The sequence below is a fragment of the Phallusia mammillata genome, chromosome 7 (genome assembly GCF_965637545.1).
Source record: "Phallusia mammillata chromosome 7, kaPhaMamm4.hap1.1, whole genome shotgun sequence".
Classification (NCBI taxonomy): domain Eukaryota; kingdom Metazoa; phylum Chordata; class Ascidiacea; order Phlebobranchia; family Ascidiidae; genus Phallusia; species Phallusia mammillata.
Window position 1 is genome coordinate 11,143,848 of NC_137258.1, and position 18,536 is coordinate 11,162,383.

Sequence of the window (18,536 nt, forward strand, 5' to 3'; positions counted from 1 at the left end):
CCACTCTGCTGAATTTGTCGATGCAACAGTTTTCAATAAGTTCCAATAATTTGAAAGTGTTTGCAGTTCAAAATGCAATCATTCAAGAGATTCAACAATAGATGCATCCTGCATTTTTATGTTTGTTCACAAATGCAAAGCAACTTAAAACAATCGCCAGAAACAAACAAAAAATGAATCTGCTGTGACCAGGATTGGAACCTGGATTGTCACGGGCACAACGTGAAGTACTAACCACTATACGATCACAGCATGTATGTAGCAGAGGATGCATGGTTTCGATCCATCGACATCTGGGTTATGGGCCCAGCACGCTTCCGCTGCGCCACTCTGCTGATTTTGCCGATGCAACAGTTTTCAATCAGTTCCAATGATTTGAAAGTGTTTGCAGTTCAAAATGCAATCATTCAAGAGATTCAACAATAGATGCAACCAGCATATGTTTGTTCACAAATACAAAGCAACTTAAAACAATCGCCAGAAACAAACACAAAATGAATCTGCTGTGACCAGGATTCGAACCTGGGTTGTCACGGCCACAACGTGAAGTACTAACCACTATACGATCACAGCATGTATGTAGCAGAGGATGCATGGTTTCGATCCATCGACATCTGGGTTATGGGCCCAGCACGCTATCGCTGCGCCACTCTGCTGATTTTGTCGATGCAACAGTTTTCAATGAGTTCCAATAATTTGAAAGTGTTTACAGTTCAAAATGCAATCATTCAAGAGATTCAACAATAGATGCATCCTGCATTTTTATGTTTGTTCACAAATGCAAAGCAACTTAAAACAATCGCCAGAAACAAACAAAAAATGAATCTGCTGTGACCAGGATTCGAACCTGGGTTGTCACGGCCACAACGTGAAGTACTAACCACTATACGATCACTGCATGTATGTAGCAGACGATGGTTTCGATCCATCGACCTCTGGGTTATGGGCCCAGCACGCTTCCGCTGCGCCACTCTGCTGATTTTGTTCATGCAACAGTTTTCATAAGTTCCAATAATTTAAAAGTATTTGCAGTTTAAATTGCAAACATTCAAGAGATTCAACAATAGATGCATCCAGGATTTTTATGTTTGTTCACAAATGCAAAGCAACTTAAAACAATCGCCAGAAACAAACAAAAAATGAATCTGCTGTGACCAGGATTCGAACCTGGGTTGTCACGGCCACAACGTGAAGTACTAACCACTATACGATCACAGCATGTATGTAGCAGAGGATGCATGGTTTCGATCCATCGACATCTGGGTTATGGGCCCAGCACGCTTCCGCTGCGCCACTCTGCTGATTTTGCCGATACAACAGTTTTCAATCAGTTCCAATGATTTGAAAGTGTTTGCAGTTCAAAATGCAATCATTCAAGAGATTCAACAATAGATGCAACCAGCATATGTTTGTTCACAAATACAAAGCAACTTAAAACAATCGCCAGAAACAAACACAAAATGAATCTGCTGTGACCAGGATTCGAACCTGGGTTGTCACGGCCACAACGTGAAGTACTAACCACTATACGATCACAGCATGTATGTAGCAGAGGATGCATGGTTTCGATCCATCGACATCTGGGTTATGGGCCCAGCACGCTATCGCTGCGCCACTCTGCTGATTTTGTCGATGCAACAGTTTTCAATAAGTTCCAATAATTTGAAAGTGTTTACAGTTCAAAATGCAATCATTCAAGAGATTCAACAATAGATGCATCCTGCATTTTTATGTTTGTTCACAAATGCAAAGCAACTTAAAACAATCGCCAGAAACAAACAAAAAATGAATCTGCTGTGACCAGGATTCGAACCTGGGTTGTCACGGCCACAACGTGAAGTACTAACCACTATACGATCACTGCATGTATGTAGCAGAGGATGGTTTCGATCCATCGACCTCTGGGTTATGGGCCCAGCACGCTTCCGCTGCGCCACTCTGCTGATTTTGTTCATGCAACAGTTTTCATAAGTTCCAATAATTTAAAAGTATTTGCAGTTTAAATTGCAAACATTCAAGAGATTCAACAATAGATGCATCCAGGATTTTTATGTTTGTTCACAAATGCAAAGCAACTTAAAACAATCGCCAGAAACAAACAAAAAATGAATCTGCTGTGACCAGGATTCGAACCTGGGTTGTCACGGCCACAACGTGAAGTACTAACCACTATACGATCACAGCATGTATGTAGCAGAGGATGCATGGTTTCGATCCATCGACATCTGGGTTATGGGACCAGCACGCTTCCGCTGCGCCACTCTGCTGATTTAGTCGATGCAACAGTTTTCAATAAGTTCCAATCATTTGAAAGTGTTTGCAGTTCAAAATGCAAACATTCAAGTAATTCAACAATAGATGCAACCAGCATTTTTATGTTTGTTCACAAATGCAAAGCAACTTAAAACAATCGCCAGAAACAAACAAAAAATGAATCTGCTGTGACCAGGATTCGAACCTGGGTTGTCACGGCCACAACGTGAAGTACTAACCACTGTACGATCACTGCATGTATGTAGCAGAGGATGGTTTCGATCCATCGACCTCTGGGTTATGGGCCCAGCACGCTTCCGCTGCGCTACTCTGCTGATTTTGTCGATGCAACAGTTTTCAATAAGTTTCAATAATTTGAAAGTGTTTGCAGTTCAAAATGCAATCATTCAAGAGATTCAACAATAGATGCATCCAGCATTTTTATGTTTGTTCACAAATGCAAAGCAACTTAAAACAATCGCCAGAAACAAACAAAAAATGAATCTGCTGTGACCAGGATTCGAACCTGGGTTGTCACGGCCACAACGTGAAGTACTAACCACTATACGATCACTGCATGAATGTAGCAGAGGATGGTTTCGATCCATCGACCTCTGGGTTATGGGCCCAGCACGCTTCCGCTGCGCCACTCTGCTGATTTTGATCATGCAACAGTTTTCAATAAGTTCCAATAATTTAAAAATATTTGCAGTTTAAAATGCAAACATTCAAGAAATTCAACAATAGATGCAACCAGCATTTTTATGTTTGTTCACAAATGCAAAGCAACTTAAAGCAATCGCCGGAAACAAACAAAAAATGAATCTGCTGTGACCAGGATTCGAACCTGGGTTGTCACGGCCACAACGTGAAGTACTAACCACTATACGATCACAGCATGTATGTAGCAGAGGATGGTTTCGATCCATCGACCTCTGGGTTATGGGCCCAGCACGATTCCGCTGCGCCAATCTGCTGATTTTGTCGAACCAACAATTTTCAATAAGTTCCAATAATTTGAAAGTGTTTTCAGTTCAAAATGCAATCATTCAAAAAATTCGAGAATAGATGCAACCAGCATTTTTGTGTTTGTTCACAAATGCAAAGCAACTTAAAACAATCGCCAGAAACAAACAAAAACAAATCTGCTGTGACCAGGATTCGAACCTGGGTTGTCACGGCCACAACGTGAAGTACTAACCACTATACGATCACAGCATGTATGTAGCAGAGGATGGTTTCGATCCATCGACATCTGGGTTATGGGCCCAGCACGCTTCCGCTGCGCCACTCTGCTGATTTTGTCGATGGAACAGTTTTCAATAAGTTCCAATAATTTGAATGTGTTTGCAGTTCAAAATGCAAACATTCAAGAAATTCAACAATAGATGCAACCAGCATTTTTATGTTTGTTCACAAATGCAAAGCAACTTAAAACAATCGCCAGAAACAAACACAAAATGAATCTGCTGTAACCAGGATTCGAACCTGGGTTGTCACGGCCACAACGTGAAGTACTAACCACTATACGATCATAGCATGTATGTAGCAGAGGATGCATGGTTTCGATCCATCGACATCTGGGTTATGGGCCCAGCACGCTTCCGCTGCGCCACTCTGCTGAATTTGTCGATGCATCAGTTTTCAATAAGTTCCAATGATTTTGAAGTGTTTGCAGTTGCAGTACAAACTAAAAACAATCGCCAGAAACAAACTGTAACCTCTACTTCGGTGCTCCTGGTGGGCACAGACGTCCACTCTGGTACTTCTAATTTGGATCAAAAACGCGCCTGCCAAATTCCAACTACAGGCTTCTTCCAGCTAACACTCCACACAAGGTTGTAACAGTTTATTTGAAACAAAGCCCTTGATGGCTTCAATTAGCAGGATGCAGTTACTTCTAGATTGGCGGACGGTTTTCTAAAGTAAATATCATGGCATAAACACAATGAAAAACGCCGGTTTTATAATATTACACTCTTACCGAAACGTTTTGACCAGGACTTTAAACAGTTATTTGTCGACAAGCAATCAAGTCAAACTGTAAATAACAGAGTACACTTTAGACCAGGCATAATGTCACAACAAGGGTTTAACAATACAAGACAATGGGTATTGGCATAATGTTGACCAAGATAAACAAGCAAATAAAACAACACTTACCAAAAACAACTTGGACACGAATTACTGGCAGACTTTATGTGCGCAGCAACAGGTTACTTTTAACAAATTTAACAAAAGATTTACTTAATTTTCCTGAAAAACAAACGACAGTAGTTTCCTAGACACAAGAAACGAACTACTGACGTTTCCAGCAAACTTGTCGAGCACGAGGCGCGAAACTATCCACATGATAGCGCTATTTACACTGACAATTTGCAATATGGGGAAACGGCAGACAAAACAGTAATTTGCGATGTAACATCCTCCCCCACAAATGTACGGCTCAGAAGCATACATTTTCAATTCACAAACACAAAAAACATCGTAAATTCACACGCGATAGCGACGAAAATCTGCCAATTTCAATTGGCTAGTTGCAGCAATCAAACGCCTGTGTGAATAAACAAGCGTGGGTGTTGGCTCAACAGCATAGCGTTCATTTCTTCATGTCTTCTTTCAATCTAGTGCACCACGCTCGACGCTAGCAATCGACGACTAGTTGTCGAGGCGTGTCGGATGCAATTGAGAACCGCTAGCCTCAACAACAAGGCACAACTTTGCAATCGGCCTTTTGATGATGCTTGATTTCGTTTTGACGTCAACTTGTCTGACAACTCCATGTTTGTCCGGATAAGTATTGATAACTCGACCAAGGTCCCAGCCTCGACGGGGCATAGATTCGTTAACCACGAGAACGATATCGCCGACTTCGATGTTTTTTCTTCTGTCTGGCCACTTTTGCCGCAAAGCGATGGTTGGCAAGTACTCCTTGGCCCATCGTCTCCAAAATTCGTCGGCGAGAAACTGCACCTGACGCCACCGACGGCGGGTGTAGTTGTCCTTTTCGTCAAATTGCCCAGGTGACATGACAGGGCTTGGCTTTTGTAACAAAATGTGATTAGGTGTCAAAGGAACGTCGTTGCTTGGACTAAACGTGACAGGCGTCAACGGTCTGGAGTTGAGTATATTTTCAACCTCCACCATCAACGTACGTAGGGTATCTTCACTAACTATCGATGATTCGTGTAGCATCAAATTCAAGATTTTTCGTATGGAACGGATTAATCTCTCCCATATGCCGCCCATGTGACTTGCTGCTGGGGGATTAAACGACCATTTTATTCCCTTCTGTTGGAGATGAGCTTTCAGCTTCTCCTTGTTTAGCTCTTCCAGTATCGCTATTAATTTCAACTGGCTTTCCTCTTCGAGCAATAAATCTTCTTAAGGCGTTTATGAGCGAGTCGGTTGACAAATCTTCGGCAACTTCGATATGTACGGCACGCATCGTCATGCAGGTAAAAATGCAGCCATATCTCTTTACTTCGCTGCGGCCGCGCTTCACTAAAAACGGACCGAAAAAATCGATTCCGGTATACGAGAATGGTGGCTCGTTCGGCTTCAAGCGTGCTGGTGGTAGATCTGCCATCAGCTGCTGACTGCGAGGCACATTGCGTTTGAACCGCAATATCCAGGCTACTGCCTTCTTTAACTTAAACAATGATGAAAACCTGTTTATTAAAGTGTCAACAGGGTTGGTTGTATAACAGCAAGTTGCCATTGACTTTTTTACTTCAATTGGCTTAAATTCATCTGGCACACATTCTTTAACAGCAGGGTTGCTTGGCCAAGAACTTTCATGCTTCTCTAAAAATCTCGGACCCTTGAGCCATAAACTTGATCCAAGTAGCTTCTTCAGTGTAATTCCTCTTGAAGCTTCATCAGCAGGATTCTGCTTGGTTCCTACATGCCTCCATTGGGATGTGGTAGTCTGCTGATGTATTTTTGATAAACGATTTGCCACAAATGTAGAAAACCGCTTTCTCTCATTTGAAATGCTAAAGAGAACAGCACTTGAGTCAGTCCAAAATGCAGACTTACAATCAGGATAATCCAAGTGTTCTCGTAACCACTTGTCAGCTTTAACAGCAAGAACAGCTGCAACAAGTTCCAATCTGGGAATGCTTTCACTTTTAGGTGGAGTGACCTTGGATTTCCCACACAAAGAGGATAAATGTACACGATGATTCTCATCTTCTTGTCGAAGGTAAGTAACAAATCCATAAACATTTACATATGTGTAACGTTTCTAGGTAGCCTTTTTAGTCTAAATTAACTATTTGAGCTATCATAGAAATGCCACTAAATTTAGAGTATAATCTTACGTTAATGTAGATTATATTATCTAGTTATTTTATTATTGCGTGAGTTCACTAATTCGCTTATTGCTTTTTGTGTAAGAACGAACTTTTAGTTAAAGTTAAATTACTTTATGAAAGTAAAACCTGTCTATAAACCAAACCTAGTTCCACTCCACCAAGTGATTTTAATAAGAGAAACACACAAACAATTATTAAACACAAGACATAATGCTAATACATACAACTGCCAAATTCACAGTAATCTGGCATTCAGTTCTAAAGAAACTGCATTCAACAAGCGTACAACTTCACAGGCAACAACAGGGCAATCAGTCCAGCATACACGCTGGACGACTGCCCGAGGATAACACTCTCCGTTTCGTAACGAATGGAATGGTATAAGTACTCTGTCGTAGGTATGTGAACGCAAGAAAAGGCGATTACATGAAAAGCGCCAAAAGAAGAGAATGATTAACCCAGCTAACAATTTGACGTCGGCTCGACGTAGATTTTTGGTCAAGTTTGGTCGATAGGACGTTGCGACAAAACGTCAATTTTACGTAAAAGTGTCGACTCCAGAATACGTAGATAGGACGTTGGAAACTACGTTGTGCATAACGTAGACCTTACGTTCAGTAAACGTAACTACGAACGTTGTAAATTACGTTCTTGAAACGTAAATTTGCAACGTTATTTTTACGTAAAATTGTCGACTCCAGAAAACGTAGATAGGACGTTGCAGATAACGTAAATTCGTGACGTCTCAAAAACGTAAATCGTGACGTTTGTTTTACGTAAAAGTGTCGACTCCAGAAGACGTAGATAGGACGTTGCGGATAACGTACATTCGTGACGTCTTTAAAACGTAAATCGTGACGTTTGTTTTACGTAAAAGTGTCGACTCCAGAAGACGTAGATAGGACGTTGCGGATAACGTACATTCGTGACGTCTTTAAAACGTAAATCGTGACGTTTGTTTTACGTAAAAGTGTCGACTCCAGAAGACGTAGATAGGACGTTGCGGATAACGTACATTCGTGACGTCTTTAAAACGTAAATCGTGACGTTTGTTTTACGTAAAAGTGTCGACTCCAGAAGACGTAGATAGGACGTTGCGGATAACGTACATTCGTGACGTCTTTAAAACGTAAATCGTGACGTTTGTTTTACGTAAAAGTGTCGACTCCAGAAAACGTAGATAGGACGTTGTAAACAACGTTTTTCCATGACGTTTGTTGCACGTCTAGTTAAACGTCAATACGACCTCATAAAAACGCGTCTCCATGACGTTGTTGAATTACGTCAAATATGCGTTGAACCAAACGTAATAACTAACGTTAAAAATTACATTTGTATGACGTAACTCATGACGTCATTTTTACGTAAGAGTGTCTACTCCATACGATGTATATATGACGTGGTAATTTATGTCAATAATACGCACAAATAAACATGAGTACGACACCTAACAACGCCGATCCTAATTACGTGTTGACATGTTTGCAATGTTTAAAACGTTTGTAGCTTTCTAACTAATGCTAACAATTAAACATGCCAAGGAATTAAAGTAGGAATATAATATTGATGGTGAAAAATCACAGTAGTACAGAATCAAAAAGGGTTAGCAGTAAACAGCAAAACACGGCGAAAAAGTATGCCATTCACACAACAATAGACAAACATGTATGACTCCTAAAGAGCTTGTAAATACTATTAAGGTTTTAGTTGCATTGTGCTAAAACATTGCCTTATAATATCTGTTTGACATGGCTTGTTCATAATACAACACAATTATAGCAGATACAAATAAACATTTCAAATAGTGCCAGTAAAATATAGAAAAACTCTCAATCAAAGTCCATGGCAATCTCTGCCTTTAAAAAACCAATCTTTACTTCTCACATCTGAAGTCAAGGATGTTGACAAAGATTTCCGCGTTTCCACTCTGCAAATCAAATTTGTCGATGAGATTAGTTCTTCAGGTATAATTTATTGCAGCATATGTCAATTTTGTGAGCAAAGAACAACATGAGGTTGCAGATACAACTTTCACATTTATAACAATTTCTATGCAAAGGTATTACTATTTGACTTGTAAATGTGGTATTTAGGCAGCTAGACAATCATTTGACCCATTTTGGGGATGGTGTGTCAATTGTTGTAAGGTAAACAAACAAAAACAAAATCTTATCTATTAAAGGTTTGGGTAGCAGGTGTTATTTAATTGTTTCAAACATTTTCTGCCTAAAGACATTTTAAGGACAAACAACCAACATTCCACACTGTACACTGCTTCATATTTCAACACTCCAGCATAAATCAAGCAAATAGGGTCAGAGCTTGGTCAGTCTTAGGGCCACAATAAAATTAAATTTGTACTGTTAATAAACTTACTTTGTATTCAGACTAGTTTAAGCTTTTCTCTTCTGGTGCTTCAGGAATCCAGTGTTTTGCTTTGAACACCAGACTATAATACAAAAAAAGTCAAAAGTAAATACTGTGTACAAACTTAATAGGGTTTTGTTACACAAACTTCTGCAAGTAGAACTATACCTTTTGCTGTCCTTTGTTTGTTTCGATAATTTTTGTCATTTTCCAGAGAATATTGCAAGGAAACGGACCTTCCAGGTTTGCCAAGAGTATACCTAAAAATCACAAGCACTGTTGTAATTGTAATGTTCATGCAGCAATGTAACACAAATGTTGGCTTTAGAGTGAGATTTGCACAAAAGAACTACACATAAATTAGTTTAAAACTTACTAGGATTTATTAAAAGATTTCGTCTCCAGTGTGCTTGCAGTCATAAGCCTCTAGTTCTTAGTTGCCACTAGGTTGGGGACTTTAGACAGATTTTGCATTGTCACAAGTTTCCTTTTTTTCTTCAGCATCACTCCAAAATGTGTAACTTGTTGGCTAAAAAAACAAAAACACAAGTAACTGGTAAATATAAAAAATATTTATATTTTTGGAAAGCAAAAGTGCCTCAATTCCAACAACTAAAATAGCAAATTAAAAAAACTATCTGCAACTACTCATTCATTGCGCTACACTTTTTTTTACTATATGACAGAATGAATTTGCAAACAGCAGCAAAATCCATGATATACATGACCAGCATTAGATAATGATCATTTCTAACATATTTATTCTCATGCATAAAGAGAAGAACAGCATGTAAGGTATTTTTTGCATATAAATCTAACAACATACATTGCATTCTGTAACATTTAGGGTAAACACATATACAACTATTAGCTACTTAAAACTTACATAAAACTGAACTCATCCATCTGTAGGTGTTGCAGGGCAGTAAAGATACTTTTTACACATGGGTTGTTTATGTACTAATGTTAAGCAACCCTTTTGTGGTCTTTCATTCGATGACCGAAATGACAAGTATGTGTGTCTTCAACACAAAGTAGTTTTATGACAAATTCACACAGGTTTAGAATGTACTATGTAATGAATATTAAAACTGCAATTGTAGATAAAAAATGATTTGGACAATACTAATTTACGGAAAACGGAAATGACGGAAACGAAAGAAACGACATACTAATTTACGGAAATAGGAAAAGACGGAAATGACGGAAATAATTCAAATCTAATTTACGGAAATAGGAAATCTTTTCAAAATGACGGAAATCGACAGAGAACATTCTCTATGCATTTCTTATGACGGAAATCGACAGAGATCATTCTCTATGTATTTCTTATGACGGAAATCGACACTCAACATTCTCTATGCATTTCTTATGACGGAAATCGACAGAGTACATTCTCTATCCATTTCTTATGACGGAAATCGACACTCAACATTCTCTATGCATTTCTTATGACGGAAATCGACAGAGAACATTCTCTATGCATTTCTTATGACGGAAATCGACAGAGATCATTCTCTATGTATTTCTTATGACGGAAATCGACACTCAACATTCTCTATGTAATTCTTATGACGGAAATCCACAGAGAACATTCTCTATGCATTTCTTATGACGGAAATCGACAGAGATCATTCTTTATGTGTTTCTTATGACGGAAATCCACAGAGAACATTCTCTATGCATTTCTTATGACGGAAATCGACAGAGATCATTCTCTATGCATTTCTTATGACGGAAATCGACACTCAACATTCTCTATGCATTTCTTATGACGGAAATCGACATAGATCATTCTCTATGCATTTCTTATGACGGAAATTGACGGGGATCATTCTCTATGCATTTCTTATGACGGAAATCGACAGAGATCATTCTCTATGCATTTCTTATGACGGAAATCGACACTCAACATTCTCTATGCATTTCTTATGACGGAAATCGACACTCAATATTCTCTATGCATTTCTTATGACGAAAATCGACAGAGATCATTCTCTATGCATTTCTTATGACATAAATCGACAGAGAACATTCTCTATGCATTTCTTATGACGGAAATCGACAGAGATCATTCTCTATGTATTTCTTATGACGGAAATCGACATAGATCATTCTCTATCCATTTCTTATGACGGAAATCGACACTCAACATTCTCTATGTAATTCTTATGACGGAAATCGACACTCAACATTCTCTATGCATTTCTTATGACGGAAATCGACAGAGATCATTCTCTGTGTATTTCTTATGACGGAAATCGACAGAGATCATTCTCTATGCATTTCCTATGACGGAAATCCACAGAGAACTTTCTCTATGCATTTCTTATGACGGAAATCCACAGAGAACATTCTCTATGTATTTCTTATGACGGAAATCGACATAGATCATTCTCTATGCATTTCTTATGACGGAAATCGACACTCAACATTCTCTATGTAATTCTTATGACGGAAATCGACACTCAACATTCTCTATGCATTTCTTATGACGGAAATCCACAGAGATCATTCTCTATGCATTTCCTATGACGGAAATCCACAGAGAACATTCTCTATGCATTTCTTATGACGGAAATCGACAGAGAACATTCTCTATGCATTTCTTATGACCGAAATCGACAGAGATCATTCTCTATGCATTTCTTATGACGGAAATCGACATAGATCATTCTCTATGCATTTCTTATGACGGAAATTGACGGGGATCATTCTCTATGCATTTCTTATGACGGAAATCGACAGAGATCATTCTCTATGCATTTCTTATGACGGAAATCGACACTCAACATTCTCTATGCATTTCTTATGACGGAAATCGACACTCAATATTCTCTATGCATTTCTTATGACGGAAATCGACAGAGATCATTCTCTATGCATTTCTTATGACATAAATCGACAGAGAACATTCTCTATGCATTTCTTATGACGGAAATCGACAGAGATCATTCTCTATGTATTTCTTATGACGGAAATCGACATAGATCATTCTCTATGCATTTCTTATGACGGAAATCAACAGAGAACATTCTCTATGCATTTCTTATGACGGAAATCGACACTCAACATTCTCTGTGCATTTCTTATGACGGAAATCGACATAGATCATTCTCTATGCATTTCTTATGACGGAAATTGACGGGGATCATTCTCTATGCATTTCTTATGACGGAAATCGACAGAGATCATTCTCTGTGTATTTCTTATGACGGAAATCGACACTCAACATTCTCTATGCATTTCTTATGACGGAAATCGACAGAGATCATTCTCTATGCATTTCTTATGACAGATATCGACAGAGAACATTCTCTATGCATTTCTTATGACGGAAATCGACACTCAATATTCTCTATGCATTTCTTATGACGAAAATCGACAGAGATCATTCTCTATGCATTTCTTATGACATAAATCGACAGAGAACATTCTCTATGCATTTCTTATGACGGAAATCGACAGAGATCATTCTCTATGTATTTCTTATGACGGAAATCGACATAGATCATTCTCTATCCATTTCTTATGACGGAAATCGACACTCAACATTCTCTATGTAATTCTTATGACGGAAATCGACACTCAACATTCTCTATGCATTTCTTATGACGGAAATCGACAGAGATCATTCTCTGTGTATTTCTTATGACGGAAATCGACAGAGATCATTCTCTATGCATTTCTTATGACATAAATCGACAGAGAACATTCTCTATGCATTTCTTATGACGGAAATCGACAGAGATCATTCTCTATGTATTTCTTATGACGGAAATCGACATAGATCATTCTCTATCCATTTCTTATGACGGAAATCGACACTCAACATTCTCTATGTAATTCTTATGACGGAAATCGACACTCAACATTCTCTATGCATTTCTTATGACGGAAATCGACAGAGATCATTCTCTGTGTATTTCTTATGACGGAAATCGACAGAGATCATTCTCTATGCATTTCCTATGACGGAAATCCACAGAGAACTTTCTCTATGCATTTCTTATGACGGAAATCCACAGAGAACTTTCTCTATGTATTTCTTATGACGGAAATCGACAGAGATCATTCTCTCTGCATTTCTTATGACGGAAATCGACACTCAACATTCTCTATGTAATTCTTATGACGGAAATCGACACTCAACATTCTCTATGCATTTCTTATGACGGAAATCGACAGAGATCATTCTCTATGCATTTCCTATGACGGAAATCCACAGAGAACATTCTCTATGCATTTCTTATGACGGAAATCGACAGAGAACATTCTCTATGCATTTCTTGTGACGGAAATCGACAGAGATCATTCTCTATGCATTTCTTATGACGGAAATCGACAGAGATCATTCTCTATGCATTTCCTATGACGGAAATCGACACTCAACATTCTCTATGCATTTCTTATGACGGAAATCGACACTCAACATTCTCTATGCATTTCTTATGACGGAAATCGACATAGATCATTCTCTATGCATTTCTTATGACGGAAATTGACGGGGATCATTCTCTATGCATTTCTTATGACGGAAATCGACAGAGATCATTCTCTATGCATTTCTTATGACGGAAATCGACACTCAACATTCTCTATGCATTTCTTATGACGGAAATCGACACTCAATATTCTCTATGCATTTCTTATGACGGAAATCGACAGAGATCATTCTCTATGCATTTCCTATGACGGAAATCGACAGAGAACATTCTCTATGCATTTCTTATGACGGAAATCGACAGAGATCATTCTCTATGCATTTCTCATGACGGAAATCGACACTCAACTTTTTTTGTGCATGAATAGTATGTTCCCGAAAATGCAACTTTTCCAGGCAAAGAAGATTTACGGAACCACCTTCGGTAAGTCACGCACAAAATTTGTTGCTCTTCGGTTTTGTTGCCGTCACAATCTTCAGCCTCACAAACAGACCATCGGTTTGACGTAGAGATATCGCCAATTACTTCATTGAAAGAACAATCTTGGATGGCAATTGTTGAAGAAAAATCATCTTGACTTCTCCAAAAATTGTTTTTTTTTTTGCTTCATCCAACCTGACTCTGGGTTGTCGTTTGGTGGTTGTGGGTGGGTTTTTCAGTATAAGTTGTTTTATCCATTTTCTGGTATTTTCTGAAGTAATTTGGACAGGTATTGGCAGTTTAGTTATAATGAAGTAGCAGTTTATGATCACATGCATGCCACAATCGAATGAATTTGATTGCATTGGGACATCGGTGCATCGCAAGGAACGCCAATCATCAATTTCGGTTGTTTGATCCGCTACTGCAAAGCATGCTTTGAAGATGTTGAATGTGGCCGCCAGATGATTTTTAACTTGGGACAATGAGGTTGGCAAAGAATCTAATAAAAATATTGCCCGCTGTTCGAAGTCTACCACAATCAGATACAAATGAATCCCAGTATTTGCAGCAAACATTAATCTGTCGCAATTTAATGCATCGTTATTGCACGCGAATGTTGCAATAATTTGATGCTCGTTTTTAATCGAGGAATTGATCAAAAAACTGTCACCAAATAGATAACCTTCTGTTTCAGAATGTATCGCCTTCACAGCTCTCTCAATAGTTAAGTCATCCAACCAATTTTGTTCATCTAAGCCAGTGGTTCTTAACCTTTTTGGTGTGGTTTCCCACTCAAGTAAATCAAGTTCGAATTTCCCTCTCTGTTATTCTCATAATGATGTTTTGTGTCCAACATTAACAAAATAAAATTTCTTTCATCGAAAGATTTTTGTGAAGCGATTTTGTCGGGACCTTAAAGGTACACTGCAATCTTATTTAGTTTGAATGGTGATTTGGTGAGAAAGTAAAATCGTGTGGAATTTAAAAAAATCTTATGTGCTTGCATTAGTCATATATTGCATCACAATCACCAGATCAAATGCATTGATTTGCGAACAATTTTCCCGCTAAAAACATTAAATTTCCCACCGGTTAAGAACCGCTGATCTATAAGCATTCCCATGTATGCTTAGAGGAATTGTCTTGCGGAAGTTTGATTTCAACAATTGTCTGTTCCCACAGGTATGGCGTTGGTAGAGGGGCATGTTCCGTTTGTTGTAGACAATCGTCGCTGGTGTCAAGGTCCGAAAGAATAGAAGATACTCTTGATATATTAAATGTGTTGTCATACTCTTCAATGATATTTCTTTTCTTTTTTGGCGTTGATGTAGAAATAACCTTAGAACGGTCAATTGGATTTACCGCGTCGGGTGCGGGATTAACTGAGTAATCGTAATCCTTGAGTCGTGGTCGTTTTCTTCCGGATTTTTTTTCATTTCCTCTGTATTTCCGCATCATCATTGATAAAGAATAAGTTACCGTGTCGTTCATTTGCCCTTCAGGAATTTAAAAAGACATGTGGGCTGCCGTTATGTGAAAGCATCGCCCAGTGCTGGGGCATGAACAACGCGAAGGTAATGAAAATACCTTCACGCTGTTCACATTTCCGTTAAATGCGTTTATAACTGAGAATGAAGACGTTCCCGGCGAAAATCCAATCAACCCTTGATACATCGTTGTTATGGATGGCAAACCCAGCGAATCACGCGGCTGTGACAGATGGAGAAACCGTTTTTTAACTGATACTCTCCGAAACCTGCCTTTCCTCTTGTGAATTCGTACATGTAAAAGTCCTGCATTTGCTTAAAGACAAGCATCATAGCATCTATAGGCAGTTCTTTGTGTTCGGTGATAGATTTTATGACATTATTCATCGATTCACTGATGTTATTTGTAACTGCCCCTTCCTGGAAGGCAGAAAACCTGTCTGTAATGAACTTACAGGCATGATGCAAGAGATCGTTGTTGAGCTTTTTGTCGTAGTATTTTTTAAACACCTCGGTCCAGTTGCTAGAAAACGTGGCATGCAAAGCACGATAATCTTCTTCACTATTTGCATTAATCAAACGTTCCACGTCATCTTTTAAAACCTTTACATCGTCGCTTTTGCTGTTTTGTTTTCTGATCCAACGTTCCACGTCTTTCAGTATGTGATTTGTACAAAATATGTTGGTCAGTTTTGGAGAGCTTTTTTTAACATTTTGACAAGCCCTTTTCACGATCTGTTATGAATGGAATATTTCGGATTTTGTTTAAACCGATTGTTTGTGGTGCTTCATGAATTTCCGATCGTGAATGAGGGAAGCAATCGGAAATATTGTGTCACCTTCAAAGTGAACATTTCTGCCCACGAGGATCGAAACATGAAAATTTCCAAGACAGAACGTCGTATCATATGAAATCGATTGTTTTAGATCACAATGGTTGGTTGAAAGACTGAACAATTTTTTACGTAGTTGAAATGATTTCATCAGATGCCAAATGAACGGTTAGATTTGGGTAGAATGTAAAGTTTTTAACAAAATTGTCGGTTTGCACGCAGAGTTCTGCAGCACCAAAAAACTCGTCGTTAGTTGTTTTTCGTTTTTGCGATTCGTTGTATTGTATATTTCGGCACTGTTTGCGGTCCCGAGGACGGTCAACAGGCATCATCAGAAATACATAGAGAATGATCTCTGTCGATTTCCGTCATAAGAAATGTATAAAGAATGTTGAGTGTCGATTTTCGTCATGAGAAACACATAGAGAATGATCTTTGTCGATTTCCGTCATAAGAAATGCATAGAGAATGATCTATGTCGATTTCCGTCATAGGAAACGCATATAGAATGATCTCTGTCGATTTCCGTCATAAGAAATGCATAGAGAATGATCTCTGTCGATTTCCGTCATAAGAAATGCATAGAGAATGATCCCCGTCGATTTCCGTCATAAGAAATGCATAGAGAATGATCTATGTCGATTTCCGTCATAAGAAACACATAGAGAATGTTGAGTGTCGATTTCCGTCATAAGAAATGTATAGAGAATGATCCCTGTCGATTTCCGTCATAAGAAACACATAAAGAATGATCTCTGTCGATTTCCGTCATAAGAAATGCATAGAGAATGATCTCTGTCGATTTCCGTCATAAGAAATGCATAGAGAATGATCTATGTCGATTTCCGTCATAAGAAATGATCTATGTCGATTTCCGTCATAAGAAATACATAGAGAATGTTGAGTGTCGATTTCCGTCATAAGAAATAATCTCTGTCGATTTCCGTCATAAGAAATACATAGAGAATGTTGAGTGTCGATTTCCGTCATAAGAAATGCATAGAGAATGATCTATGTCGATTTCCGTCATAAGAAACGCATATAGAATGATGTATGTCGATTTCCGTCATAAGAAATGCATAGAGAATGTTAAGTGTCGATTTCCGTCATGAGAAATGTATAGAGAATGATCCTTGTCGATTTCCGTCATAAGAAATACATAGAGAATGATCTCTGTCGATTTCCGTCATAAGAAATGCATAGAGAATGATCTCTGTCGATTTCCGTCATAAGAAATGCATAGAGAATGATCTATGTCGATTTCCGTCATAAGAAATGATCTATGTCGATTTCCGTCATAAGAAATACATAGAGAATGATCCCCGTCAATTTCCGTCATAAGAAATAATCTCTGTCGATTTCCGTCATAAGAAATACATAGAGAATGTTGAGTGTCGATTTCCGTCATAAGAAATGCATAGAGAATGATCTATGTCGATTTCCGTCATAAGAAACGCATATAGAATGATGTATGTCGATTTCCGTCATGAGAAATGTATAGAGAATGTTGAGTGTCGATTTCCGTCATGAGAAATGTATAGAGAATGATCCTTGTCGATTTCCGTCATAAGAAATACATAAAGAATGATCTCTGTCGATTTCCGTCATAAGAAATGCATAGAGAATGATCTATGTCGATTTCCGTCATAAGAAATGCATAGAGAATGATCTATGTCGATTTCCGTCATAAGAAATGATCTATGTCGATTTCCGTCATAAGAAATACATAGAGAATGATCTATGTCGATTTCCGTCATAAGAAATGCATAGAGAATGTTCTCTGTCGATTTCCGTCATTTTGAAAAGATTTCCTATTTCCGTAAATTAGATTTGAATTATTTCCGTCATTTCCGTCTTTTCCTATTTCCGTAAATTAGTATGTCGTTTCTTTCGTTTCCGTCATTTCCGTTTTCCGTAAATTAGTATTGTCCAAATGATTTATTAATTATGATGGTACAGGACCTAAAAGTATAAGTGTATGTCAAATACAATATATAATTTTAGTATTAAACTAACTAATTCTAGTTGATATATTTTAACATTATGTATACAATACATTATATAGCCTGCTTTCTAGAACAGCTTTAGCTTACTTTTTGACAAATACCACAAAGGTGACTTTCTAAGTAAACATATCCAAACCATTGAAATAGCAGGTAAAATAGTTAATTTCTTTACTTGAAAAATGAATGCAACATATTACTGTAAACTAAAGTCCAACATTCGACTGCATGGTGCCCAGCAAACACAATACTCACATTCTTATTTAAAACATACCTATCTGAATTATTCTGAAATAATACAACAACAGACAGACATTTACAAAACAGTTCAAATGCAGGCAATTCAGGCCTACAGTCCTGTCAAACTTGGCGCAAAAACTGACACCTCTGGAATAACTTATACTCA

At 38.2% G+C, this 18,536-nt stretch overlaps 1 protein-coding gene, 1 long non-coding RNA gene and 6 other non-coding genes across 9 annotated transcripts; all 8 read right to left on the reverse strand.

Moving 5' to 3' along the window:
* Window positions 1–501: 501 nt before the first annotated feature.
* On the reverse strand, window positions 502–573 carry Trnah-gug (transfer RNA histidin (anticodon GUG)). The gene has a single exon. It is a non-coding gene; the product is annotated as a tRNA-His (tRNA).
* Window positions 574–1,146: 573 nt separating this feature from the next.
* Trnah-gug (transfer RNA histidin (anticodon GUG)) lies at window positions 1,147–1,218 on the reverse strand. The gene has a single exon. It is a non-coding gene; the product is annotated as a tRNA-His (tRNA).
* Window positions 1,219–1,467: 249 nt separating this feature from the next.
* Window positions 1,468–1,539, reverse strand: Trnah-gug (transfer RNA histidin (anticodon GUG)). The gene has a single exon. It is a non-coding gene; the product is annotated as a tRNA-His (tRNA).
* A 573-nt stretch (window positions 1,540–2,112) lies between these two features.
* On the reverse strand, window positions 2,113–2,184 carry Trnah-gug (transfer RNA histidin (anticodon GUG)). Its single transcript has one exon. It is a non-coding gene; the product is annotated as a tRNA-His (tRNA).
* An 895-nt stretch (window positions 2,185–3,079) lies between these two features.
* Trnah-gug (transfer RNA histidin (anticodon GUG)) lies at window positions 3,080–3,151 on the reverse strand. Its single transcript has one exon. It is a non-coding gene; the product is annotated as a tRNA-His (tRNA).
* A 248-nt stretch (window positions 3,152–3,399) lies between these two features.
* Window positions 3,400–3,471, reverse strand: Trnah-gug (transfer RNA histidin (anticodon GUG)). The gene has a single exon. It is a non-coding gene; the product is annotated as a tRNA-His (tRNA).
* A 616-nt stretch (window positions 3,472–4,087) lies between these two features.
* On the reverse strand, window positions 4,088–5,510 carry LOC145239483 (uncharacterized). Of its 2 annotated transcripts, none has more exons than XM_080102815.1 (2): window positions 4,417–5,510; window positions 4,088–4,294 (listed from the first exon to the last, which is right to left on the reverse strand). In XM_080102815.1, the coding sequence occupies exon 1, from the start codon at window positions 5,500–5,502 to the stop codon at window positions 4,912–4,914; it is 591 nt and encodes a 196-aa protein (XP_079958941.1). In that variant the 5' UTR covers window positions 5,503–5,510; the 3' UTR covers window positions 4,088–4,294; window positions 4,417–4,911. The 2 variants fall into 2 exon arrangements, with proteins under 2 accessions (XP_079958941.1, XP_079958942.1); XM_080102816.1 differs by having other exon boundaries at window positions 4,088–4,173; window positions 4,238–5,510.
* Window positions 5,511–8,116: 2,606 nt separating this feature from the next.
* Window positions 8,117–10,190, reverse strand: LOC145239612 (uncharacterized). Its single transcript, XR_013862345.1, has 5 exons — window positions 9,826–10,190; window positions 9,316–9,468; window positions 9,108–9,199; window positions 8,949–9,021; window positions 8,117–8,499 (listed from the first exon to the last, which is right to left on the reverse strand). It is a non-coding gene; the product is annotated as an uncharacterized LOC145239612 (long non-coding RNA).
* Between the last annotated feature and the right edge of the window lie 8,346 nt (window positions 10,191–18,536).

What these genes read in the sequence shown, in the direction of transcription:
- LOC145239483 (XM_080102815.1), bottom strand. Translation starts at nt 5,502, where the DNA reads ATGGGCGGCATATGGGAGAGATTAATCCGTTCCATACGAAAAATCTTG.